Genomic DNA, 26,254 nt, shown 5'->3' on the forward strand with positions numbered 1-26,254 from the left:
AAAAGAAGAACACTGGGTGGGTTTTTATCAATACAGGGTGAGCGTGTGCACACACTGCCAACACACATTTCAGTTCAAACAACATGTAAAAGTGAATTTAGCATCCGATGACCCCTTTTAAAGCAACGACACCTACATCGTCACCGCGTCTCGTGCGCCACTGATAATAAGGCTACCTGATGCACACCTAAAATTGAAATGCAACGTTTCTGCATTCGAATGTGGATTTTAATTTTAAATTGGCTGATTATTCTAAACTCTTTGCTAGCCCTAGATCAGACTGCAGGCGGTGCGAGGAGCTGTGCCCACCGTGAGAAGGCTTTAGCGCAGTGTGGGCAGATGTAGGGCTTCTCCACGCCTCCCTGGTGCGAGCGCACATGATGGCTCATGCGGTCCTTGCGCTTGAAGCGCTGCTGGCAGACGGGGCAGGAGAAGGGCTTCTCGTCCGAGTGCGAGAGCCGGTGCCGGTTCAGATGATACACGTCTCTGAAGGCTTTGCCGCAGGTCTCACAGGCGTGGTTCTTGCGCACAGGGTTCTGGTTTACTGGCCTCTGAGGGGAGACGGTCAACAGTCAAAATATTAGCACTGCATGTGTAAACCTGTGCTTACCTGCAGTTCAGAACCACAGACACGCAGTCAGTTTGGTTTGTTTAGTGTTTTAGGTTTATTTACACCTCTTGTATACAACCAGTAAACATGAACTAGTGATACGCAAGTAACACTAACCATATAGCAAGTACCTGCAGTTAATATTACTCAGTACTTAAATGTATAATTACACTGTAACAAGGACACATTAAAATGAAGTGTAATGAAATTCTCTATTTAAATAATTAGAATATAATGAGTCCTTAGGAGTAGTAATTACAAGTAATTAAAAAAATTAAAAAATAAACAAATCAATGCAGTTTAATGTGATAATATGCATCAGCAGGCCTTAAATAAAATATCAAGAAATATATCAAATGTTGTGAATAATGAAAGAGGTGTTCATTATGCCTCGTTTTATATTTCGCTGCTATTTTTGCAAATTAGCTGCTATTTTCTCTGCATCCAAGACACTTACATTATTATTTTTCCAGTCATTTATGATTACAGCATACATATTGTTAAAAATAATTTCACAGAGACTGCTGGCACTAGGGTTAGGAATCGAAAATCAATTACAATTCCAGAATCGGATACTTGTAAAATTTAAATTTAAATTCCACCCATCAATTCCTGTGCTCCATCTTTTTTTTAGGTGGTGAAAAGGGGCTGTTAAAAATGATTTTTCTTCATGGCACTCAGCAGCAATTAAATGTTTTGAGAGACACAGAATAAAAATGTTTGGTATCTAAATGTTTGACTTTTTCTTAACCACGTTGGAATCGAAAGTGCGAATCAATAAGAATCGGAATTGAAATGGATACAATTCAAACGATACCCAACCCTACCTGGCACATATTTCCAATTTATGTATTCAAATGACTATACTCATAGGTGTGCAAATATCTCAAACTGACAGACTAATACAGCTGGGGCTACATCACATGTACATTAATCTGTGTGATTCACACGAAGGCAGATTCTGAAGACACACACGGATGCCCACCTGTACCGGCTCCCCTGTTGCCATGGCGACAGCAGCGGCGGGAGGCGGGAGGGCGGTGACGGTCTCCATGGCAGCGGGCAGCATCTGGGGGATGGAGAGATGCAGCAGAGAGAGCGGCGCGCTCTCTTTGGCCTCGTGGCTCTGCGGCGCCCCCTTCATGCGGAGCCCGGTGTGGACAGACTGATGCCGCCGCAGGTTGTAGCTGTTCTTGAACTGCTTGCTGCAGATGGAGCAGATGTGGGAGGCGCGGGCCGGTCTGCACACCGGCTTCACTGATGGGACGGACAACAGCAGAGAGAGGGTTAAACAGAGAGTTCTGTCATTAATTACTCATTACAAACACCTAAGACCTTAGATATACCACAAATTAAGATATTGTTGATGCTTTCTGACCCTCCATAGACAGCAAGGGAACTGCTACGATCACGCTTTGAGAAGAAATCACTGAATAAAGTTGTTATTTTTGTTTTCTTTGTGCACAAAAAGTATTCTCGTAGCTTCATAACACTGCGGTTGAACCACTGATGTCACACGGACTGTTTTACTGATGTCCTTACTGCACTTCGATGCGAATAAATCAATAATCTGCGAATAATCGATGCATCGTGAAGCGAGAATATCGTTGGCTGCTCAAATTCCACCCCCCCCCTCACCAGGTACAGGATCCTCATTGAGAGCCGCAGTATCCACTGTCGACGGGGGCGGGGCTATGTGCTCGGTGGGCGGGGTCTGAGGAGAGTTCAGCAGCTCTGATTGGAGGCTCCCCTCCAGTGGGGTCTGGGAAAGAACAATCACAAAGTACTAAGTTTGAATTCTAAACTTCAGTGAAGGTACAGCTGGAGTGCATTTGATATCCTAACGCAGATGTTCCGTAACAACACAAATTTGTACACACACACACAGACCTCGTTCAGTCTCACCTGGAAGAGAAAATTGCTCCAAGCGGCATCCATTTTGTTCCACTGCGATGAATATTATAATCAACTACACCGTCCTGAAGATTAATAACGCACCACTGACATCCTTTAGACGTGTTTTTAAACTATTCGCTTGTTTCACGAACAGCTCAGATTAGCAGGCAATAATACACACTATTTAGTGTTCACTTTGCTCCTGTCCAACTTTAACCCGAGACATCACAACAACGTGCTATTTATTCATTTGCAGGAGTTAAAATGTCGAAAGCAATCGTGTTATTTCTACACTCTTACATCGTGCATTATAAAAGGCATTTAGACGTTAAAATGACGGTTAGACGTGAAGCGACTGACGCATTCGAAAAAGCCAAAGTTAAAGGTTGCTGTGGATAAATCAGAGTTTTTTTCCTCGATCCCCCGATAGGCCTCTCGGGTGTTTGTCGAAGCCTCGCTGTAGAGTTAAGCGGTGACCCCGGCGAGTGACGCTGGAGCCCGGCCGCAGCCCGCCGCTCCACCTCGGCGCTTCGATTCACAGGATGTCATCTTTCTTTTTTTTATTGCGCTCTCTCTCTCCTCCCTCCCTTCCCTGTCTCTTTCTTCCTTTTCTTTTTTAATTCCTCTTTCTTCTACCCCCTCCTCTCCGCTCCTCTCTCCGCTATGTCCCAGTTGTTCTTAAAGGGATGCGCTCGCTCGGTTTCCGCCGCTTCCTCTCAGAGTGCGCCGACAGAAAAACAGCGGGAACTGACGTCACGTGACCGGGACGATCGGCACCTTAGAGAAATATAAAACATATTTCGTAAATATCCTAATATTTGCCTGCAGTTTTTTTTGTTAGTGGTTAAGGATACGGTTTGTTTTTTTGTTATTTTTTCAGAACTTTAGCAAATCCAAAGAGAATGTGCGTATTAATACTGTCCCTTGCCGAATTTAATATGCTCAGAGTCTAAATGTGTACCCAATAACATATTTATTGTATTTGAAAATAAAATCAATGTAAAAAAAAAAGCCTTCTAACTTATAAAAAATATTTTAAATAACTTGTAATAAAGCTTGTGCTTTATATGGATTTCCCTGAATTGACAGAAAAAAAAGAAACATACATGAATAAAAATGTGAATTAAATGCTTAATAAATAAATAGAATGCACCGACTGTAACGCTCCCAACGAAGCTGCATTACGCTTATTTTCATATTAAAATATTTGGATATTTTGGAAAAACGCTATACGAATATTTATTTATTGGTTAAGTTTTTGTGTAAGATATTTTGAGAAGACATTTTTTGTATTTTATAAGAATTAAAAAAAAACTTTAACTTATAAAAGCTTGAAAGCTGTTAATACTTGCCGGTGATTTATATTGTTTTTCCCCTCTGAACTTACAGGATTTAATTTCCCTTACGAAAATTAGCTATGGTTTTACTACAAATAATAATAAATAAAAAAAAAGCATTGTTAATAGTTAAACCATGTAACCACAAACTAACCATAGTCTGCAGAGCTTGTTTTGCGATAATCCAGAAGCCTGTGGAGCAATCCCATTGGTTAGTCGAGGGAGCCCGTGAATGACGTCACAGATGCCCGCTCAGCGTCAGACACAGCGATGTTTACATGTTGATCAGTTCAGAGGAGCTCGAGAATGGTTCCACTCGTGGGACAAATGTTTAAAGAACATCGTAAAGACAACACGAGACCAATCCACGTTCATATCAATTTATTATCATTTAAATCGCTTCGCGTTTATTTTTCTTCCACGTGTTTTCTCCCTTGAAACCACAAGCGGTTTGATTTCAGTAATGAATGTTTGGAGAATGTCCTCTCAGCAAAACCTCCACTTCAACAAGCTGTTTGACAAACATACAGAGCCTCAGGAGAGCCTGCTTTACCACCGTGCGTGGAGCCAGACCTCTTAAACCTGCCTTTGCCATATTAGCTGACATTCATCATTATAATGGATCATCACGAAGCAGCATCACACCATATCTGATATCTCACAAACAATCAGTCCATCCACCGGCCTCCAAACACCAGAAGATCTGCATGCACTGTTTACTTCAAACCAAGCATAAAGTAGTAGGTTATACAGAGAGAGGAGAGATATCAGAGTTGTCTCGTGTTCTTCTGGGATATCTCTGAATGTGTCTGAAGCTGCAGATGCTCAACAGGATCAGAGCACACAAACACCGCTGTTTAGAGTCCCTCTTCCATCGTTTGCTGCTCAACATAACACAAGATCCAGCTCTCCCCGACAGATCAGCGAGTGTAACCCGTCGTAATTAAATCAAGTCTGTTTTTATATCGTCTAAAGTCTGAGTTAAAGGATGCTCATCCCAGCGAATAAACCTTCAAGTCCTGTTTTTTGGTGTGTTTGTGTACAAAAGTGGCAGCCAGAGCGCATCCCATTCAGACGACGCATACACACAATTAACAATTATTAATGCTCGCGTATTAATAACCGTAACGCACGCCCGACTTCTTGATTTCTTTTAGAAACGTTCACATCTTTCGCAACCAGATGCTTGGAGAAATCTGAAAAACGTCTTCGTGATGACATCAAACGAGCGCTGTGCACTCCAGATACAATTTCTACAATTAATAATAATAATAATAATAATAATTCATTACATTTATATAGCGCTTTTCTAGGCACTCAAAGCGCTTTACCCGCTTTACATTGTCAGGGGTATCTCCTCATCCACCACCTAACAATTAAATGTTAGGTCTATTCTGTTCACACGTTATTTTATCAAAATGTCGATAGTCATAATTACTATAGAAAACTGTGGACACAATGCTTCAACACTTTAGATACTATATATTTTATATACACACAATAACAGATCTGATTGGTGGGAGACTGACTCTCTAGTCTTCGGCTGCGTCTGCACTCGCTTGCTCTGAGTACTCTGTGACCGTTAAAACAAGCCTGTTGTATACCGTATGAATGTAATGAATGTAACTTCTCACATACGGTTTTCGTCTACTATGTTGTAGCAATATCTGCGATTTCGGATGCAACCAATGATTTGTAAAGGTAGCTTTAAGGCCCGTTCACAATAAGAACGATGATTATAATGATAGTTACAGTGATAACATTCTGTGCTGTCGTCTGCCGCGTTAACTGCTTGAGCTCGTTAAAGCAGGATGGATTCTGATTGGCTGTTCTGAATTTAAAGATACCGTTCCTCTGTTATTGTTACAACTGCGTTGGACTCTTGATTTATCGTTATATTTATCGTCGTTTGCGTTAACGGGCTCAAACGTGACTGGATAACATATGAATACAAATGTATTTATTACATTAATCTCATGCACTGGAGCAACTCCCACAGACGTAAACGTACTCATAAAGTCTGACCGACATAAAAATTCTGTGTTTGTACTGTCGCGTAAACGCGTGCGAATTCTCCCCGTCGCGCAGCATCCCTAAAGGCAGCGGTGATGTTCCAAGCCAGTTTCACACTTATTTGTTGGTTTGTTTTTACCAAAAAAACGACGACGAGCAAGGAAAAAGCAAAGCGGCAGACGAGTACGATGTGCTCTCTCGCTCCTTACGAGTAGGAGAGGTGCGATTACAGTGATAACATTCTGTGCTGTCGTCTGCCGCGTTAACTGCTTGAGCTCGTTAAAGCAGGATGGATTCTGATTGGCTGTTCTGAATTTAAAGATACCGTTCCTCTGTTATTGTTACAACTGCGTTGGACTCTTGATTTATCGTTATATTTATCGTCGTTTGCGTTAACGGGCTCAAACGTGACTGGATAACATATGAATACAAATGTATTTATTACATTAATCTCATGCACTGGAGCAACTCCCACCAGACGTAAACGTACTCATAAAGTCTGACCGACATAAACATTCTGTGTTTGTACTGTCGCGTAAACGCGTGCGAATTCTCCCCGTCGCGCAGCATCCCTAAAGGCAGCGGTGATGTTCCAAGCCAGTTTCACACTTATTTGTTGGTTTGTTTTTACCAAAAAAACGACGACGAGCAAGGAAAAAGCAAAGCGGCAGACGAGTACGATGTGCTCTCTCGCTCCTTACGAGTAGGAGAGGTGCGATCCGTTGGAGATGTGCGAGGTGACCGAGGTGCTCCGGCTGAGCACTGCGTCCGCGCCTCCTCCTGCTCCTCCGGACGCGGTTCTGCGCAGCGGCTGAGGGCTGTTCCTCAGGGCCATCAGGCTGGGGCCCCTCACCACCAGCCCTGCTCCGTACACTCCCTGAGGAGCCGGCGGGCCGGAGGAGATGCAGGGAGGCGCGGGAGGAGGCGCAGGAGGGAGCAGGGCCAGGGACTGGGAGGAGGAGCGGGAGGGAAGGTGGTGGTGGGAGAAGAGGTGAGGGTGCGCCGCCGCTCCTCCCCACTCCTTCTCCCGCTCGCGGTACAGCTGAGGAGTGCTGTGGTGATGGTAGTGCTGCGGCAGCTGGTGCCGGCTGTGACGGGACGAGTGGTGCAGGAGCCCCAGGCCGTGGGAGGAGGAGTCGGCTCTGCCGGGGCCCCTGCGGGACTGCGGCGGCCCCCCGTGGCTCCAGGGGTAGCCCTGCTTGGGATGGGCCTCGGAGGGGATGCCGGTCAGGGCCAGGCTGCTGAAACCCAGGCGGAGGCTCTCGGAGTCGAAGGCCTCGATCTCGGACGCCTGGCGCTCCAGGAGGGACCGGATGCGCTCCGAGCGCTCGTTCTGCAGGGCCAGCATCTCCTCCTCGATCTGGAGAAACAGAGCCACGGAAACTGCTTCTCATCGCCGCAACTAATCGTGCAGAGTCGGGATAAATTAAAGGGTTAGTTCACCCAACAATGAAAATTAGTTCATGTTTTACTCACCCTCGAGGCTTCTTTCAGACGACTTCAACAGAAGTTATATTAAAAATTGTCCTGGCTCTTTCAAGCTTTATAATGCAGAGATGGAAAAAGGTGAGAAGATTGCGCGGATCGGGGGCATGCTTTAAAGATATTTTCTTTACATGCTCATTTGTAGTTACGTATAAGGTAATAACAAATATTTAAATAATACCTTAATGTCTAAAACTAATTTTTCACACACACAAAAAAAAGATTTGCATCTTGTTGCAACATTTTACAAAAATCAAGACTGAATATATTTGGTCAAAATCCCATGTTTTAAAAGATGAAGTGCTATGCAGGCTATTTAACACAATATTGGCTGATTAGACAGCAATGCTGACCTAAAATGCAAAATGTTTGCCCTCTCTCCTCACCGTTCCCACATCTCAGACCTCAAATACATGAAATATTACCCTTTTTAGACATAGATTTTGAATTAAAGAGTAAAGAAAATACTATACAAAACTTATTGTAACAACCAGTTCTTTATTTATCCTTGTAAGACCCCATCCCCTCATAAAAACACTTTCTCATTGGATCTAAGCAAATCTCATAGGTGACCTATTCTGAGCTGTTCCGGCGGATGATGCGAGACGTATGCGTAGCGTAAGATCCGGTGCTTCGTGATGAACGTGGAAGAGCAGAAGAGAGAGAACAAAACAAAACAACGGTCACTAATTAGAAGTACAAAACGAGGATTTGTAAAGAAGAATGTCGGAGGATTTCGATATAAGTTTTTCCTTTGTTAAAGTAAGGAAACTTTGCTTCTTTTGCTCCTGTAAACAAACGTTGGTTTCGGCGAGCCTCACACGCGCCGCGCCGACATCATCCTCCGGATCGGCAGTCTCTCGTGAACGCATGTACGACAGTTAGCAGAGGTTACACAAAATTGTTTATATTGTTTAAAATATGGATATTTTGTTTACAAAAACACATCGATTCGCCACAGGAGGCCTTTATTAACCCCGGAGCCGTGTGAGGCGCATTTTAATATGGGTGGATGCGCTTTATTTGACTACTTTTGGACTGTTGAACAAAAACACCCATTCACTGCCATTATAAAGCTTGAAAGAGCCAGGACAATTTTCAATATAACTCTGATTGGATTCGTCTGAAAGAAGACAGTGATATACACCTAGGATTGCTTGAGGGTGAGTAAAACATGGACTAATTTCATTTTTGGGTGAACTATCCCTTTAAAATGAATCTATCTTCTAAATGCACAGTAGGGCTGCACGATTAATCGAAGCTCGTCAGTAAAGCCGGTTCTATAATCAGTAGTAAATCTCCATCACGTGCTTTCAAATGGAGCAGCATTTACTACACAGAGCCATAGTTCACGGACAAGCTGCGTAAAAAAAAAAAAATCACAGACGATATAATCGCGCGATAATAACAGCTGTTTGCGTAGCTTGTCAGTGAATTACGGCTCTGTGTAGTAAATGCTGCTCCATTTGAAAGCATGTGAAAATACCACAAGTTAAATCTTCTGTTTATTCAGTGACCGCTATAGGGTTCTCCTTCTGCGAGGCGTATTTGGAGTTTCTCTGGCCTTCAGATGGAGATTTATTGCTGATCACAGAACCGTGCTTCACTGACCAGATGCGCATGAAAATCACTGCTTTTGCCTAATCGCGATTGTGATTCATTTAGATTTATCGTGCAGCCCTAATGCACAGATCTTGTTGTGAACGATTACGAAGCAATTAAAATTGCTTTGAGCTTGTAATGTTTAATTAAAGGGATAGTTCACCCAAAAATGTCTGTCATTAATTACTCGCCCTCATGTCGTTCCAAACCTGTAAGTCCTTCGTTCATCTTCAGAACACAAATTAAGATATTTTAATTAAGATACGTAAGCAGCAGAACCATGCGTCGTGATGGTGGTGCACCGCTGCAGACGGGACGAGGAGGAGAAGAATTGTTGAATGAAGTTGTTCTTTTTGTTTTCTTTGTGCACAAAAAGTATTCTCGTAGCTTCGTAACATTACGGTTGAGCCGCTGATGTCACATGGACTGTTTTACTGATGTATTTACTATGTTTCTGGACCTGGGAACATTACAGTTGTGTTGCTGTCTATGCAGGATCAGAGAGCTCTCGGAGTTCATCAGAAATATCTTCATTTGTCTTCTGAAGATGAACGAAGGTCTTACGGGTTTGGAACGACATGAGGGCGAGTAATTAATGACAGAATTTACATTTTTGGGTGAACTATCCCTTTAAATGAAAGATCTTCAGGTAAAAACAGACTTCTCCAATTGTTTAGTCATCTTAAACTGCATTTCTACAGTTCATCTGCTTGCGTTCATCGGCCTTCACTTTTGAGAGCAACGGCTGCATCTCAAAATCCAATCACCAGCTGATGCACTGAACCAAGTCTCAGCCCTACACTTCAATGTTTTGATAATCCTTTACACTCTGATGTATGTCACGTTATTGAAGAAAAGATGTGTCTCTGCTTCTGTATCATCAGCTTTAAATTCAAGTTCATTTAAAAAGTTGTGCAAGTTTTTACTGTCACAAATTAATCACTTGCCAGACTATGTTAAATATAGTTTAAACATGGTTTGTGCCATCCACAATGTGCTTAGAGCATGAAACCATTAAAAACCAAGCATTTTTAGACAAGCCTGCTGAGTGTTTCAATACAAAGCAATGGGATTAAAAACATACCAACAAATGACCAAATATAATGGAAATGCACCAATATTAAAACTCTAGCCGATACCAATTAGCCAATAATTGTTTTACGGCAAAAAACTGACGCTTAAAGATGGCATTTACCAGTGTTAAAGTTTTTTTGTGTGTGTGTGCGCGTAAAAATTGGAGAAATATGCATAAGCAAAATGTTTCATTAGAAAAAACTTAAATAAAAAACAAATTAAATTCAAATGCTACAAGTGAATATAGACATCACTTTATAACTATACAGTATAAAACAATGGCTATTTATTTTCAGATTATATTTACCTGTGTTACATTATTTGTTTTTTTAAAAATCAATTTTAAGCAACGTTTACATCACGGCGAAGATCGTTTAAATGTAACAACTAGGGAAATATGCCTGAACAATTAAATATCCAATATCAACCAATATGGATTAATTACAGTTTTTCTCAATCGATTTGACACTTTTCTCCAATGCAGTGTACTTGTTCTCAAAACAATTAGCACAGCCATCCAAACACAAAATTATCTTAACCAAAGTTCAACATTACTGCAAAATGAAGCACTGCAATTTTTTCTAGTAATGCATTTATTAAAGGGGTGGTTGATTGCGGTTTCACTTTTTTAACGTTAGTTATTGTGAAATGTTGCTGTTTGAGCATAAAAATTATCTGCAAAGTTGCGGCGCTGAAAGTTCAATGCAAACGGAGTTATCGTCTTTTAAAATTCTGGCAGTTTAATGCCTGCAAAAACGGCTGGTAGGGACTACAACGAGTTACTTTCCGTGACATCACAAACCCAGATAAACCCCGCCCTCGGGAAAAGACAGCAAAGGGGGCGGGGCCATGCTGCGCTGCTTTAGAGAAGAGGAAGAGAAAACTAGAGGTGCACGTAACAATCTATTCATATATGAATCACGATTCTGTCTTCTAACGATTCTAATGGATTCACACGTTTCAAAATCAATGTTCTAAAGCAGCGGTTCTTAATACTTGCTGTTTTTCTAGGCACAATCAAGCCTAGAAAAAAAACCAGTCAACCACTCTTTTAAAATAAGTAAATATTAACATCAAATCTACAGGTGTGTTCTCTATTGATTATAAAACACATTCAGCTGTAGATGCACAAATATGCTAATGAAAATACATGTTTACTGCAATTCTTCAACAGGGAGTTTTGTTTTATAAATATTGTGTATATCTAAACGAAATAAAAATTGTTATCCAACATCTGCTTTAAACTTAAAATCTGTTTGTGCCACCTTTAGCAGCAAGATATCTACAGATCAGTCTTTTACAGCACAGTGGTGGATATATGTTTGCTGTATACATGAATTATCCTGAACTATTGATCTTGCCTTTCATTTACATCGGGAAGAGAATTTCATTGCATTTTATCTACACTGCATCATAGAAGAATGTAAAAATGTAAGAAGGTTAAATCCATGCTTGAACAGCTCCTGTCTAAACATCTCTACAGGCCTGTTTCTTTACGGACCACCGCGTCAACAATGCTTCAGTTACATTAAAAATAATCTTGATTGTTCACCTGAATGATCTCAAACTTCAATTCTGAAAAATGTTTGGACAATTACAGTAAATAACAGAAGTTTTCCCAGGAGGAGTACAAATCTGTGCTATCAACAATCATAGTACAAGAGTTTTGACTCTTTTATTATTACTCGAGCAATTGTGATCAATGTGTAAACGATCAGTTTAGGGCCAATCGGAAATATACCACGTTCATTTGATAGAATGACAAATGAGTTTGTTTGTTGTGTTTGGACAAATAGTACATAAATGTTTGTGATTTGAGTAAAATATTTTTTTTTTCCCAGATATTTTTAAGTATTGGTTGGTTGTATTAACTATTGTGAAAACATTTGACAGTTTTGTGCACATCGTTTTGAAAAAATTATTTGCATGATTTGTAATTTGTATGAAATGAATCAAAATGTACATCTGTTATGACAATTATAAAGTGTGTTAACTGTTTTGCGAACAGTGACCCGAGTTTGGAGAAATGTGTCAAATCGATTGAGAAAAACTGTAGTAAAATCTCTAATATCATCTGGGGTAGGAGACCTGACATGGTCTATACAGCGGGTTAAATAAGTATTGAACACGTCACCATTTTTCTCTATATTTCTAAAGGTGCTGTTGACTTGAAATTTTCACCAGATGCCAGTAACAATCAAAGTAATCCATACATACAAAGAAAACAAAACAAATAATTTCAGAAATTAAGTTCTGTGTAATAAAATGGAATGACCCAGGGAAAAAGTACTGAACACATGAAGAAAGGGAGGTGCAAAAAGGCTTGGAAAGCCAAGACACCAGCTGAAATCTATCAGTAATTAGAAAGTCAGTGGAAATTAATATTAGCTGGTTCAGTCCCAACACCTACAGAACCAGGATGATGAAGATGAAACAAGGCTGGACAATGATCCCAAACACAGCCAAGGAAACTCTCAACTGGTTTCAGAGAAAGAAAGTAAAGCTGCTAGAATGGCCAGCCAGCCACCTGACTTGAATCCAATAGAAAATAAGTTCATAGAGGAGGCTCACAGCACCTTCACGATTTGAAGACTGTTTGTGTGGAAGAATGAGCCAAAATCACACCTGAGCAATGCATGCCACTAGTTTCTCAGACAGCTGTCATCACCAACAACAGGCTTTTGTACGAAGTATTAAATACATTTCAGTAAGCGTGTTCAATACTTATTCCCGGTGTCATTCCATTTGTTTTATTTGCATGTATAGATTACTTGGGTTGTTACCGACATCTGGTGAAAATTTCAAATCAACAGCACCTTTAGAAACATATTCACTGAGGAAAATGTTGACGTGTTCAATACTTACTTTTACCCGCTGTATATATCATGCAACCCAAAAATGAATTGCATTTTGTGCACAACGTAGCGTTGCGACTCTACAGCAGCGGTTCCCAACCCTGGCCCAGGAGGCACCCCAACACTGCACATTTTGCACATCTCCTTTCTCCGACACACCAATTCCAGACGTTGGAGTCTCGACTAATGAGCTGAATCAGGTGTGTTTGATTAAGGAGACATGCAAATCGTGCAGTGTTGGGGTGCCTCTGAAGCACTATAGTTACCCTTTGCTCCAGCAGGGCTCTGCGGATGGACACGCTCTGCTCCAGCTCCTTCACCTCCCTCTCGTGCTGTGCGTCCGTGTGCATCTTGATCTTGCTCTGGTAAGCGTTGAGCAGCTCTAGCTCCTGCTGCAGCTGCATCCTCAGCGACTGATACTCGGCCTCCTGCGCCTCGTCCAGCCGCAGCTGCACACAAACACACAGAACAACAGAGGTCAGAGAAGCGGACCGGATCGGCCAGAGCGGGGCGGACCGTGTCTTACTCACAGCCTGTGTGGACAGCATGTCGTTGATGGAGTGGTCGTACTGCTCGGCCAGAATGGCCAGCTTGCGGGTCTGCTCATCTTTGAGACGCTTCAGCACGGCCTTGTGGTCCGACTTGGGTGTGTTCTCCAGCAGGTGGTTCCTCAGCGCTTTATACTGACGCGTCTGGATCTTACACGTGTCCTGGAACTGACGCTTAATCTGCAGTTCTTTGGACTACAGGAACAGGGAAGAGCGTGGTGACTAGATTTGACACCAGACGGGAGGAAAGAGCGGAGGGAAGACAGAACTGCGCTCGCACTGCTTAGAAAACACTTCAGAATGACATTTTAATGTAGCATGTGAAAATGTAAGAATTAAAACTTAGTAATTTTTACCTGATATTTTAGACTTGCAGTGTACAACTGAATTCCTCTTAGATCTAACATGTGACCCTGGAGCACAAAACCAGTCATAAGGGTCAATTTTATCATAAGAATTCATAATAAACATGCTTGAAGTGAAAAAAAATAAAGAAATTAAAGCAGCAGCAGGACCATATGAATGAAAAACAAAACTGAGATGAAGAATTCTAACAAAATATGAAATGAACCAAAGGACAATGATCATAATAAAGAAAATTTATTTCAGAAACATATAACAGAAATCTTTGTTTGAACTTTAAGTAAACATCCATTCATGCACAAACACAAAATGAGGATGAAACGCACACAACGGCCCTGAAACAGACGTGCAATGCAACATAAAACTACACAAACATTCCTCAAATAATAATAAAGACAAAATTTGTGATTTGGCTAAAAAAACAAAGGGAGCACAGAATATGTAAACGAAGTAACGAGACAAAAAATGAAATAACACAAAGACAAACTTGAAACAGTAAATTGCCAATAACTGGAACAAATATGGCTAAAACTGAAATGCTTCCTTTTTGCCAAGAAATAGAATTTTCTTAAAATAGACAGCATTTCCTCATCACTCGTGTAGTAGACTAATGGTCCCTTTGATAATCTTAAGATTTCTATGAAGCATTTCAAATAAAGATGATGTGTGTGCAGTGCAAGCTATTCTTTATCACTCCAACCATCACCCTCTTCACTTCTTATGTCACAACTCTGTGTAATCTGTGATGATTGTCATAATTGCTTCTTATTACAGCCTTTAATATGCAGTGAAAAGAGCACTAATAAATATGAAATAACAGTGCCATGCAAACATTGAAAACTAGGGCTAACTTGTGTAAATGCTTCATCTAAACAGGCTAGACCTCTCTTCAGAAGGATATGATCAAAACACTCGTTTACATGGTAAATATGATCAGATCATTGCCTCTAGTGCAAGAACACATCTACTAACACATCTGCTCATATACTGTCGAGTAAAACTGATCCGGTCTGAGATTTCCCTCGAAATAAAACTGCACATCTCATATGCTGATTTATAATAGATCACCCATATTTCACCTAAAGTTATGAGATTGACGTTTAATTTAACAACAACATTTAATAAAGTTCACTGCTAGTGTCAGAACTGAATGAACAGCATTCAGAATGGTTCATCCATCCGATCCTGTGGCATAGAGAACTAACAGCAAACCATTCAATAACCCTAATGTATGATTTATATAACGGCTGCGGTTCATTTTGGCAAGGACGCAGATTTTGCAAGTGTTTGATTGTCATTTTCTGAGGTCCTGCCTCTAAATCATCCAGCGAGAGGACTAAACATTTCTGAGGACAGCTTCAGCTGCTTTTAGTTGCTTCTGAAATGATATCAAACACTGATTGTGCAACAACATGCAGCCTAGTTTCTGTTTCTATTTCAATACAAACGTTCCTCGAAAAGCATCGGCGCTTCATCTAATGCACTTCTGGAAGAGTCAGAGCTTGTAGTGTTGTGTTTTTGGGAGATCTATAGTGTAAAGCGCTGTATTATAATCCACTTTCAGTCAAATAATTCAGCATTTAACTTCACTGAAAGGTCATTTTCACACCATTTTGGTTTCGCAATATAATTTCATTGTTGAAATTAAGACCCCCTTCAAAATGAAATAACAAAAACTAAATCAAGATTGCACAGGCATGGCTTCAGCAATCACCATAACACATATAGCTCATGCTATTTGAGAATAAAATAACTCAAGAGTAAAAAAACAAAAAGAAACTTTTACAAAAAGCACAATAATCGACTGAAGCTTTGCATTCACGGCGACAGTGAATGAGGGAGCTGGAATAAAACGGTGCATTAATCTTAAAGCAACAGTTCACCTAAAAAAGGAAATTCTGTCATCATTTACTCAAGCGAATGCCGTTCCAAACCCGTAAGACTTTGGTTCATCTTCAAACACAATTGGACGACATAAAAGAAACCTGAAAGATTTCTGTCCCTCCACCGAAAGTAACCAAAACTTAGAAGATCGAAAAAGTTTATAAAGGCATCATAAAACGAATCCATAAGAACTGAGCTGATTGCTTTTTATAATGATGGACACACACATGGCATATCAAATATGCATAAGCTCAATGCTTGTGTGCGAATAAAAGACTACATTAAATCTGTTCATCCTCTAAAGCAGCCGTGTCTCTTCACCAGACTTGCATACAACGGCTTGATTCACATGGATTTGTTTTGCCTTTTTGGAAGTTTTTGTTGCCCGTTACCTTCTTTATTTTCAACAGAGAGACCGAAACTACTCGGGTTTTATGAAAAACATCTTAATTTGCGTTTCGAAGTCTTGTTAGAGTGAGTAAATGATGGCAAAATGTGTGTGAACTCTCTCTTCAACTCAGTCCTTCCCTGTAAGAACAGCACGTGGAGGAGTGATGCGAGCAGACGGACTGCAGTGAATCACACATACCTCCTTCCCTCCGTCTCAATCTATCTCCAAGGCACCATCTTTCCTTTCAAGCTCCTCGCTGACGGGGTTCTCCTCAACACACTCTCCCACCTGCCTTCCTCCCTGTACCTCCTCTCTCGCTCCTCCCTCCTCCTCCTCCTCTGCTCCCTCACGGCTCGGGGCAGGAGGATCGGGAGCTTGCTGGCTCTCTCTCTGCGCAGGATCCCGCAGGCCTGCAGGCGTCTCAGCTGATTCTGAGGCAGCTCCTTCAGCAAACGCTTGGCTAAACGCAGCACCACGGAGTTAGCGAGGTCCGTCAGAGTGCCGAGAGGCCGGCGGACGAACCGTCGGCCCAAAAGCATGCACCGCGCAAACAAGACGGAGCATCTGCTTTTGGCCCGATACTCCGCTCCAAGGCTTCTCACAGGCACTGGGATTCTGGACTGCCGCCCGGCCCAGTTGCGTCCGGCTTTGGGGAACATGTCGTAGAGGCTTCGCTCGGTCAGGCCGCCGAGGAGCGACTGGCACACGGCGAACACTGGCTTCGGCAGACGGAACAGAACTCGCATCCAGAGGCGACTGAGTTTGCGTGGGATGTTCTGGAGGAAAACCCTGGCCGGACGCAGCACCAGAACCACCACCAGATAGAGGGTGAGGAAGAGCGACGGCGAGCTGAGAAAAGACGCCGAAACCAAGGCCACTGGGACATAATAGAGCCCCAAGCTCAAAGACAAACCTAGACTGAAGAGTCCGGAGCCCCAGTAGGCCAGCGAGAGGTACGTGGAAAACGCGAGCGAGCAGCAGGAGCGCAGGAACAGGTAAGAAAAGACGAGCGCCAGGAAGGCCAGCTCGCCCGAGAGAAGCACGGAAGCCAGCGGAGGCGAGCGGCGCAGGGAAAGCAGGAAGACGGAGAGGAAGAGGAGGGTGAGGAGGGACGGACGCATGGCGGCGGAGAGCGAGAGCACGAGGCAGATCGCGTGAGAGAAGAGCGAGGGAAGCGACGGCTGCGAGGAAGAGGAGGCAGGCGTGTAGACCGGCGGAGGCTCCAGCTCTTCTAGCGTATCCGGGAAGTAGAACTGCTATTTGAGAATAAAATAACTCAAGAGTAAAAAAACAAAACAAAGAAACTTTTACAAAAAGCACAATAATCGACTGAAGCTTTGCATTCACGGCGACAGTGAATCAGGGAGCTGGAATAAAACGGTGCATTAATCTTAAAGCAACAGTTCACCTAAAAAAGGAAATTCTGTCATCATTTACTCAAGCGAATGCCGTTCCAAACCCGTAAGACTTTGGTTCATCTTCAAACACAATTGGACGACATAAAAGAAACCTGAAAGATTTCTGTCCCTCCACCGAAAGTAACCAAAACTTAGAAGATCGAAAAAGTTTATAAAGGCATCATAAAACGAATCCATAAGAACTGAGCTGATTGCTTTTTATAATGATGGACACACACATGGCATATCAAATATGCATAAGCTCAATGCTTGTGTGCGAATAAAAGACTACATTAAATCTGTTCATCCTCTAAAGCAGCCGTGTCTCTTCACCAGACTTGCATACAACGGCTTGATTCACATGGATTTGTTTTGCCTTTTTGGAAGTTTTTGTTGCCCGTTACCTTCTTTATTTTCAACAGAGAGACCGAAACTACTCGGGTTTTATGAAAAACATCTTAATTTGCGTTTCGAAGTCTTGTTAGAGTGAGTAAATGATGGCAAAATGTGTGTGAACTCTCTCTTCAACTCAGTCCTTCCCTGTAAGAACAGCACGTGGAGGAGTGATGCGAGCAGACGGACTGCAGTGAATCACACATACCTCCTTCCCTCCGTCTCAATCTATCTCCAAGGCACCATCTTTCCTTTCAAGCTCCTCGCTGACGGGGTTCTCCTCAACACACTCTCCCACCTGCCTTCCTCCCTGTACCTCCTCTCTCGCTCCTCCCTCCTCCTCCTCCTCTGCTCCCTCACGGCTCGGGGCAGGAGGATCGGGAGCTTGCTGGCTCTCTCTCTGCGCAGGATCCCGCAGGCCTGCAGGCGTCTCAGCTGATTCTGAGGCAGCTCCTTCAGCAAACGCTTGGCTAAACGCAGCACCACGGAGTTAGCGAGGTCCGTCAGAGTGCCGAGAGGCCGGCGGACGAACCGTCGGCCCAAAAGCATGCACCGCGCAAACAAGACGGAGCATCTGCTTTTGGCCCGATACTCCGCTCCAAGGCTTCTCACAGGCACTGGGATTCTGGACTGCCGCCCGGCCCAGTTGCGTCCGGCTTTGGGGAACATGTCGTAGAGGCTTCGCTCGGTCAGGCCGCCGAGGAGCGACTGGCACACGGCGAACACTGGCTTCGGCAGACGGAACAGAACTCGCATCCAGAGGCGACTGAGTTTGCGTGGGATGTTCTGGAGGAAAACCCTGGCCGGACGCAGCACCAGAACCACCACCAGATAGAGGGTGAGGAAGAGCGACGGCGAGCTGAGAAAAGACGCCGAAACCAAGGCCACTGGGACATAATAGAGCCCCAAGCTCAAAGACAAACCTAGACTGAAGAGTCCGGAGCCCCAGTAGGCCAGCGAGAGGTACGTGGAAAACGCGAGCGAGCAGCAGGAGCGCAGGAACAGGTAAGAAAAGACGAGCGCCAGGAAGGCCAGCTCGCCCGAGAGAAGCACGGAAGCCAGCGAAGGCAGCGGAGGCGAGCGGCGCAGGGAAAGCAGGAAGACGGAGAGGAAGAGGAGGGTGAGGAGGGACGGACGCATGGCGGCGGAGAGCGAGAGCACGAGGCAGATCGCGTGAGAGAAGAGCGAGGGAAGCGACGGCTGCGAGGAAGAGGAGGCAGGCGTGTAGACCGGCGGAGGCTCCAGCTCTTCTAGCGTATCCGGGAAGTAGAACTCCGAGAGCTCGTCTGTATTACGCTCCAGGGGGCGGAGCTCAAAGGAAGGGGCGGGCATCAGCTCTGACGGACATCCGTCAGCCACGCCTCTGTCCTCTTCCTCACACTCTGATTCGCTGCCGTCGTCCCAAGGACGGCCTTCTACTCGTCTGGGATCAAGGTTGTCCTCAGCCTGCTGCGGTTCATCTAACTGCTCGTTTGCACTTTCACCTGCTCTATCTACGGTTTCACACTGGTCAGTAAAAGTCTCTTGGGTGTCATTTCCTTCTATTTCTACAGCTGTCTCCTCAAGCTGCATCTCATCCCCGTCTATCATTTCTCCATCTCTACTCAGCTGTTCCTCTGGCCCCACCGCTTCGGTTTCAAGCCCCTCCCCCTCTCTCATAGACCCCACCCCCTCTCTGCTAGGCTCCTCCCCCTTCCCAGTACTCTGGCAGTCACTCACTCTCAGGCTCTTGGGCTGCTGGCGGACTTCGACGGCGTGTTTTTGCCGCAGCTCTTGCTCGCGCCGCTTGTTGTACTCCATCTGGTTGGTGAGCTCGGTCTGGTGCTGCGTCCGGATCAGATCGGCCCGTGTGTGCTGCACCAGACCCAGCTGCCTGAACTCCAGCTCCTGAGTCGACTCGTGATGCCGCAGCAGCATGGCACACTCCAGGTCCTTCAGAGTCTGTTTCTTGTTCAGGTCCTGCGGCGGGACAAACAGAGATGTGTGGTTAGAAACGCATCGGGCAGCTGTGGCCAGGCATAAACGAGCATGTGGCGTTTAACTGGTGGTTTTCATCAGGATGGTGTTATTTACGAGCTCCCTTTGGAAAGTGTTGGCGGTGTGGATCAACACACTCACTGGCCGTTTGTGCAGCGTTTCCTATTAATTACCTAGACTGGGGCAGCCTGGCAATAATTAACCAAAAATAATTTACACTTCTCACATTAATATTAAAGATCTCTAATATTAGTTTTGTTTGCTTTGTCAACTGAACAAACATCTAAACTGTGATACGGCTTTGTGTGCACATCATGTCTCAAAGTGCTGTGATTGATTAGAGTATAGAGTCTAACGCACTGCATGTTTTACAGCGAAGCATGGTAGTGTGTTCATTTACGAGCAACAGGCTCATGAGCCGGTGTTCTCAGTGTCTTACGGCGGCTCGCTTCGTAGTAAATGCAGCAAACTCCATCTCTGCATGTGCTGAGAGTTTCAGGTGCGTTTGAGAACCCCAGTTACGCTTTTTCACATTCGCATAATTTCCAACAATACACAGAAACGTAAATTTAGTTTAGCAGTTTTCCGCCAAAATAAAAGCTGGATGGTTTGCTCCTGCAAGTGAAGAAATGAAGACATGGGTTTTGTTAAAATTACTACTGTAAAGTTTAGTAGTGAAGGATCTAAGGATCATCAAATGCAAACCGTGCGTTTTGCTTCAAGAGAGCAAACAAGTGTTTCCCACATGCAGTGTGACTGAATACGTGAGAGGCAGATTCACCAGTTGTTCTCGCTCGTCCTCTGCAAACAGACTGTCGTATGAAACATGCGCTGTAATCAAGCTAATGATCTGGGCAGGTGACTGGCTCTTGGCTCTGTACCTCTCGGAGCAGGTCTTGCTCCAGGTTGTGGCGAGTGAGCAGCATCTTCCTCTTGTACTGGCGGCCCTGCAGCTCGTAGTACTGCCTCTGTCTGCGCAGTAAACCCGCCTCCTCCTCCGCCTGCAGCTGCTGCAGACACTCCTTCTGCTGCACCAGCCACTCCTGCTTCTCCCGCTTCGGTGTGGACTGGTTCTCGCTGAGCTCCTGCACACAGGACAAACCTTCATCAGCACATCCGAGCGAAGCGCAAGCCATCACTGTCCGCCGTACCTCTTTGAGCTGCTCCTTGCGCTGCCTGTACTGGCGCTTCTGAGACTCCAGCAGGCTGCTGAGCTCCTTCTTCTGCTGGCCCAAGATGTGCTGCTGGAACTTCTTCTCATCTGTGAGAGTGCCCTTAGACTGAGACAAGAGAGGAGTGAAGAACTTCATTTCTGCTCATGCCATCGGCAGCTCCATCCCTGCTTTTCTGTTCCTCTCTCATTCGCTTTTTTTCTTTTTCTATCTATCTATCTATCTATCTATCTGTCTCTCTGTCTATCTATCTTGTCACTCCATCTATCTATCGATCTGTCTCTCCATCCATCCATCCATCCATCCATCCATCCATCCATGGTCTCTCAGTCACCTCTTTCTCCAGGATGGCCTGGTGCTTCTTGCTGAGCTTGTCTGCGTCACTGCTGAAGTTGTTCGTCTGTGTCTCCAGCTCTTTGTCGAGCCTCAGCTGATGTTCGTCTATCTCAGCCTTCAGCTTGTTCTCCAGAGCCATCAGCTGCTTCTGGTGCTGCCTCCTCATGCGTTTGTATCTGGACATCTGCTCTCTCAGCGCCGAGCCCTGCTCGTGCTCCTGGATCTGACGGGTCACCAGCGAGGCCGTGCGGATGGTGGCGAAGTGGTCCCGTCCCCTGCGCCGGTGGCCCCCGGAGGGGCCCTGCTGCTGGGAGTCCACCTCCGGCTGGTACGGGTCATCGTAGAGGTTATCATGGTTCTGTGGGGGACAAATGTGCATTTAGGCTTGGAATAATGAAGAATTTTTCATGTTTTTTGATGCCTCTTGTGCTCATCAAGGCCGCATTTATTTCAAAAACAGTAATATTGTGCAATATTATTACAATCTAAAACAGCTGTTTTCTATGTGAATATCTGTTAATCTGTAATGTATTTCTGTGATGCGCAGCTGTATTTTCAGCATCATTACTCCAGTCTCCACATGATCTTCAGAAATCATTCTAATATGCTGATTTGCTGCTCAAGAAACATTTCTGATTATTAGCAATGTTGAAAACTGTTGTGCTGCACAATATTTTTGCGGAAACCGTGATTCACTACCATTTAAAAGTTTGGGAAAATTAAGACGACGTTAAAAGTAACAGTAAAGACATTAATAACGAAAAAAAAAAATATTTCAAGCAAATGCTGTTCTTTTGAACTTTAACAACTCAAAAAAGAATCATCATGGTTTCTTGAAAAATATTAGTCATTTTTTCAACATATATATAAAACCTTTATTAACTCTTTCCCCGCCATTGACAGAATTGTCCGCTTTCCACATTTGGACTGTAATACGGTAGAAGCTCCTACACATCTTCTGAAAGAGTACGGAGCGTCCGGATCAAAGCAGCAGCATAAACAAGTGATCGCATATGTAAACAGATCCATCTGTAAAATAACGCCATCAACACACTTTAATCATTATATAAATCAAAACTGCCCAGTGTTACTGAATGAGATGTTGATCCAGGAAGAGGTGTAGGAGTGTGTTGATGGAAGCGACCGACTCCATCTGTCTGTGGATCATTGCTCTAAATCTGATCCGGACAGGGTCTCTGACAAAACCATGGTTTTCTCTGCTTTTTGTTCTGAATGTTGCTTTTTAATAAAACTTACCCACATTCAAAGTGTTGATAAAAAAGATTGCATGAAGCTAGAATTTAAATTTTTTGCTGCTGTTTAAAAGCCGAGGCTCTGATTGTTGTTTTGGCATATTGCATGTTCAGATATTCATAAAACAAAACATTCTCAGTGCCATTACTTTTTCAAAAAACACTGGTGGGGAAAGAGTTAATAACTGAGCATATTAGAATGATTTCTGAAGGATCACGTGACACTGAAGACTGGAGTAATGATGCTGAACATGTTTTGTATTTCTGAGCCTTGGTGAGCATAAAAGACTATGTTCAACAACATGAAAAAAAAATCGTAATTATTCCCAAGTTTGTTTTGACGGCACTGAAGTGTTGTTCCAGCACACGGGCTCAGACGAAGCCGTACCAGCGGTTTGTGCAGCACCAAGCTGTTGGAGGTCACCGTATGCTCGCCCTCCTGCATCATAGCCATCTCTCCGCTGTCATCCGAGCCGTCCGCCAGGCTGTTCACTGAAGAGCTCTGGGAGCTGGCGCTGATGGACATAGACGGCAGCGAATGGGAGCTCTCCATGCTGTTCACCGTGCCCATCCGCAGCATGTACTGCTCCACATCCTAAACACACCAGAGTGCATTAAACACAAGTGAGACGGATCCCCCCAGATAAAAATCTGAAAGAAAAAGTTTAAGCGTGTGCATGATTAATTATTAAAGAATTAGAGAAGATGCATTGTGGTGCATCAAATTGTATTCAAATTGTCAAGATTCCCAACTCTAGTGTGTTCATAACACATTTTTGACAGATTACAGTGTAAAACACGGATAGTAAGCAGAACAGTTTTATCCATCGATCGTCAGAATTGTGGTCTCATAAAGGATCAAGTGTAAAGATTGAAAAATAGCTTTAAAAAAAGTAAAGCCATTTCAGAGACAGAGCTAGTATGAAAAAACACTGCAAAGGGTTGTGGCTAGAAGGGATACAGCTAAAATCAATAAATAAAATTTTCTACCTATTAGATTGTGTTTTATTATCGTCTACTCCTACCCCTTACAATAACGCAAAAACAGTAATTTTGACAAAAAATTAGGCTATACTGATGTGCGCATGCCCAGTAGTTTTAGCTGAATCCCTTCTAGCTTTAACCACTACAAAGACAAAGCTCTTCACAATAGCGGGTCTTGAAAGCAAATAAGGTCATTCTTGAGTTCATTTTGACTTTAAGGCGAGCAATGCGTCAATTTGCCATGATGTCACAAACAAATCACTCAAGGTCAAAACAGTGCAAAAGAACAAAGACTCAAACGCCAAACATCTGAAACATGAGCTGACGAATGTCTGAAAAGAAACCCAACCCTAAATCATGTTTTGTCTATTGTTTGTCTATTATTTACAGTCCTGAGCACCCAGCACATCTGATATTCCCAAATATAGCTGTTCTACTGCCGTGTCGTGTGACCCTGAAAATCAACTTTCCTTGTTTTGATTTGACAACAAGGCAATCTGAAAGGTCATGATCCCACCTCTTCCTCCTCGGGCCCATCGGTGGCGGGGCCATTGGCCGTCTCCTGGAAGAGGATCTTCTTCATCTTCCGGTACTGCAGGTTATCTAGCTCCCTCACAGCGTCTTTAGTGCGTGCGATCAGATCCATCACCGCCGTCACCGGACGCTCGCGGCACAGGAAGTGATGCTGGAGAAACAAAGCCCAGAGCATCATCTCAAACCCGCAGTGTCTGGAACGCATCATGCTTAGAAAGTCTTTAAAAGACGTTTACTTTAAGCAGCACATCAGAGGTAGGTCTGTCCTGGGCGATCTTCTGCAGACAGGAGTCTACGAAGTTACGGAAATAATCCGACCTGAGACGTTAGGAAACAAAATATGCAAATCAAAAGGCAGCGTCTAGCTGTAATGAATTATAAACAATTCTATAAAATTATTACATATATTGTTATTATGAAGCACAGTCCCTCATACCATGATATAATATCTTGGTTGTATCACCACCCCTAATTTTTAGTAATAAACATAAATATTACTTAATCTAATTACTTAGTAATATTTACCAAATTGAGACATATTTGAAGGCTACATACATACACAACACTATATTATACACAAATGACAAATGCTTCTTATAAGTATTTTCAACAGCATATAGTAAACGGTTTTAGGCTTTGAAGTCGAATGTTTTTCAGAGGAATATGAATGCAGCGCTGCTTTGGAAACAGTGTGGATGAAGCCTCTACCAGTGACTGGACTGCAGGACCGGGCTCTCGTTCTGGGCGATGTGGTATAAGGCACTCATAGCATTCATATTAAACAAGGGAGGCTTTCTCTCCGCTACAACAGAGGAAAAGGAAACAAGCAAGCGGTTAGCTGCAAGGCTTCCATTGTAAGCATAAGACTGTAAACAGTAATTTAATATTATTGTCTGTGGTGATCAACAGCAAGCCATTAATGAATGAATGATGCATTTATATAGCGCTGCACAGAATCTGAAAAAAGGTACATTTCACACCAGAGATGCACTGTGTTCTCGTTCAACAGGCTCTGGACTAGGGTTGGGTGCGTTCGCATTTTAATGTGATTTAAAACGTTAAAACAGAGAGCAGCGTTCTCGGTGCGGACTCCCGGTTTGTTCGTTCGTTCTCAAATCATTCCGTGCATTTCTCTGCAGAAAAGGTTGTTTCGAGCCGGAACTGGCTTCTTTCATATTTATCGACCACAGTGCAGAAAACCACGTCAGTATTTCATCATAAACACAGCCGTTCTCATTCACACAGATGAGAAAGAAAACGCTCGTGTACAGTATCTTTAGATCTGCGTGCCTTCGGTGTTAAAGAGACAGCAGCCTAATAAACACGCTGCATGTCATTAATGTTAATCAAAGAACAAAAGAGAATCATTCACTGATCTTGACTGAATATCTCTGATAACTTTAATTAATAATCTATATTTTATTTACAAAAAGAAAACTATGAAATGTAGCATTTGGAGCAATATATAAACGGACTCTCGTTCACAGACAAACCTTTCCTTGACCTTCCTATCACATATCCTCAGGTCACCGTGTATATTATTACTGTTCTTGTATATTGTCTTTTGTATTGTATACTGTTTTATGCATGCTTATGATAGATCACTAGTTAATGTAAACTCACCTATACCATGTTTGGTCTCTATGAGTTCGTCTTCGGATGATCTAATTGAGAGTTTATATTATTGGTTTATACCTATGCAACATATTAGTGTTTTAAGAATGTTTAGTGTCTTTGCATCAACATCCAATCCAGTTACATATGCAAATGACCATCTGTGCCTTTAATTACAGATTCTGTACCTGAAATTAGGTTCAGTTGTATTTATTTATGCTATTGCTAAGTGAGTTGTTTGTTCCTATTTTATTACTGACTGTTTACTTGTCTTTAACACTTAATATCTGAAATTGATATTAGTCTAGTTGTTTTTGCTGTGGTATTTTTGTTCCTCTTCTGTAGGCTGCCGATTCTTGTGTGATTCAGCTGCAATAGAATGCTTTGTAAAATGACACAGAATAAATGTCTGACTTCATTTTTTTTTTTTTATGTTGGAATCGAAACTAGGAATCGGTAAGAATAGGACTCGATCATTCAAACCCTACTCTGGACAGCAGAGCAGACTCACCAAGCTCTATGCAGGTGATGCCGCG

General features: G+C 43.2%; 2 protein-coding genes across 9 annotated transcripts in view; both read right to left on the bottom strand.

Annotated features, from left to right (window-relative positions):
- LOC107720150 (myc-associated zinc finger protein-like) overlaps positions 1 to 3,297 on the bottom strand; it is a 10,599-nt gene extending 7,302 nt beyond the window's left edge. The window contains exons 1-4 of one of the 2 annotated variants that reach the window (XM_016527786.1): positions 2,510 to 3,297; positions 2,249 to 2,381; positions 1,596 to 1,867; positions 310 to 551 (exon numbers count right to left, since the gene is read on the bottom strand). In XM_016527786.1, the coding sequence (XP_016383272.1) occupies positions 310 to 551; positions 1,596 to 1,867; positions 2,249 to 2,381; positions 2,510 to 2,548 (686 nt within the window). In that variant the 5' untranslated portion in view covers positions 2,549 to 3,297. The remainder of the gene's footprint in view (positions 1 to 309; positions 552 to 1,595; positions 1,868 to 2,248; positions 2,382 to 2,509) is intronic. The other variant, XM_016527795.1, reaches the window with a different exon arrangement.
- Positions 3,298 to 6,343: 3,046 nt separating this feature from the next.
- LOC107720116 (serine/threonine-protein kinase TAO2-like) overlaps positions 6,344 to 26,254 on the bottom strand; it is a 27,897-nt gene continuing 7,986 nt past the window's right edge. The window contains exons 9-19 of one of the 7 annotated variants that reach the window (XM_016527768.1): positions 24,813 to 24,906; positions 24,341 to 24,422; positions 24,088 to 24,255; positions 22,975 to 23,181; positions 21,332 to 21,691; positions 20,977 to 21,105; positions 20,707 to 20,910; positions 19,568 to 19,807; positions 13,403 to 13,615; positions 13,139 to 13,321; positions 6,344 to 7,216 (exon numbers count right to left, since the gene is read on the bottom strand). In XM_016527768.1, the coding sequence (XP_016383254.1) occupies positions 6,554 to 7,216; positions 13,139 to 13,321; positions 13,403 to 13,615; positions 19,568 to 19,807; positions 20,707 to 20,910; positions 20,977 to 21,105; positions 21,332 to 21,691; positions 22,975 to 23,181; positions 24,088 to 24,255; positions 24,341 to 24,422; positions 24,813 to 24,906 (2,543 nt within the window). In that variant the 3' untranslated portion in view covers positions 6,344 to 6,553. The other 6 variants (XM_016527762.1, XM_016527735.1, XM_016527743.1 and 3 more) reach the window with 6 other exon arrangements.

The sequence above is a fragment of the Sinocyclocheilus rhinocerous genome, unplaced genomic scaffold (genome assembly GCF_001515625.1).
Source record: "Sinocyclocheilus rhinocerous isolate Xijiao unplaced genomic scaffold, SAMN03320098_v1.1 scaffold792, whole genome shotgun sequence".
In the NCBI taxonomy this organism is placed as follows: domain Eukaryota; kingdom Metazoa; phylum Chordata; class Actinopteri; order Cypriniformes; family Cyprinidae; genus Sinocyclocheilus; species Sinocyclocheilus rhinocerous.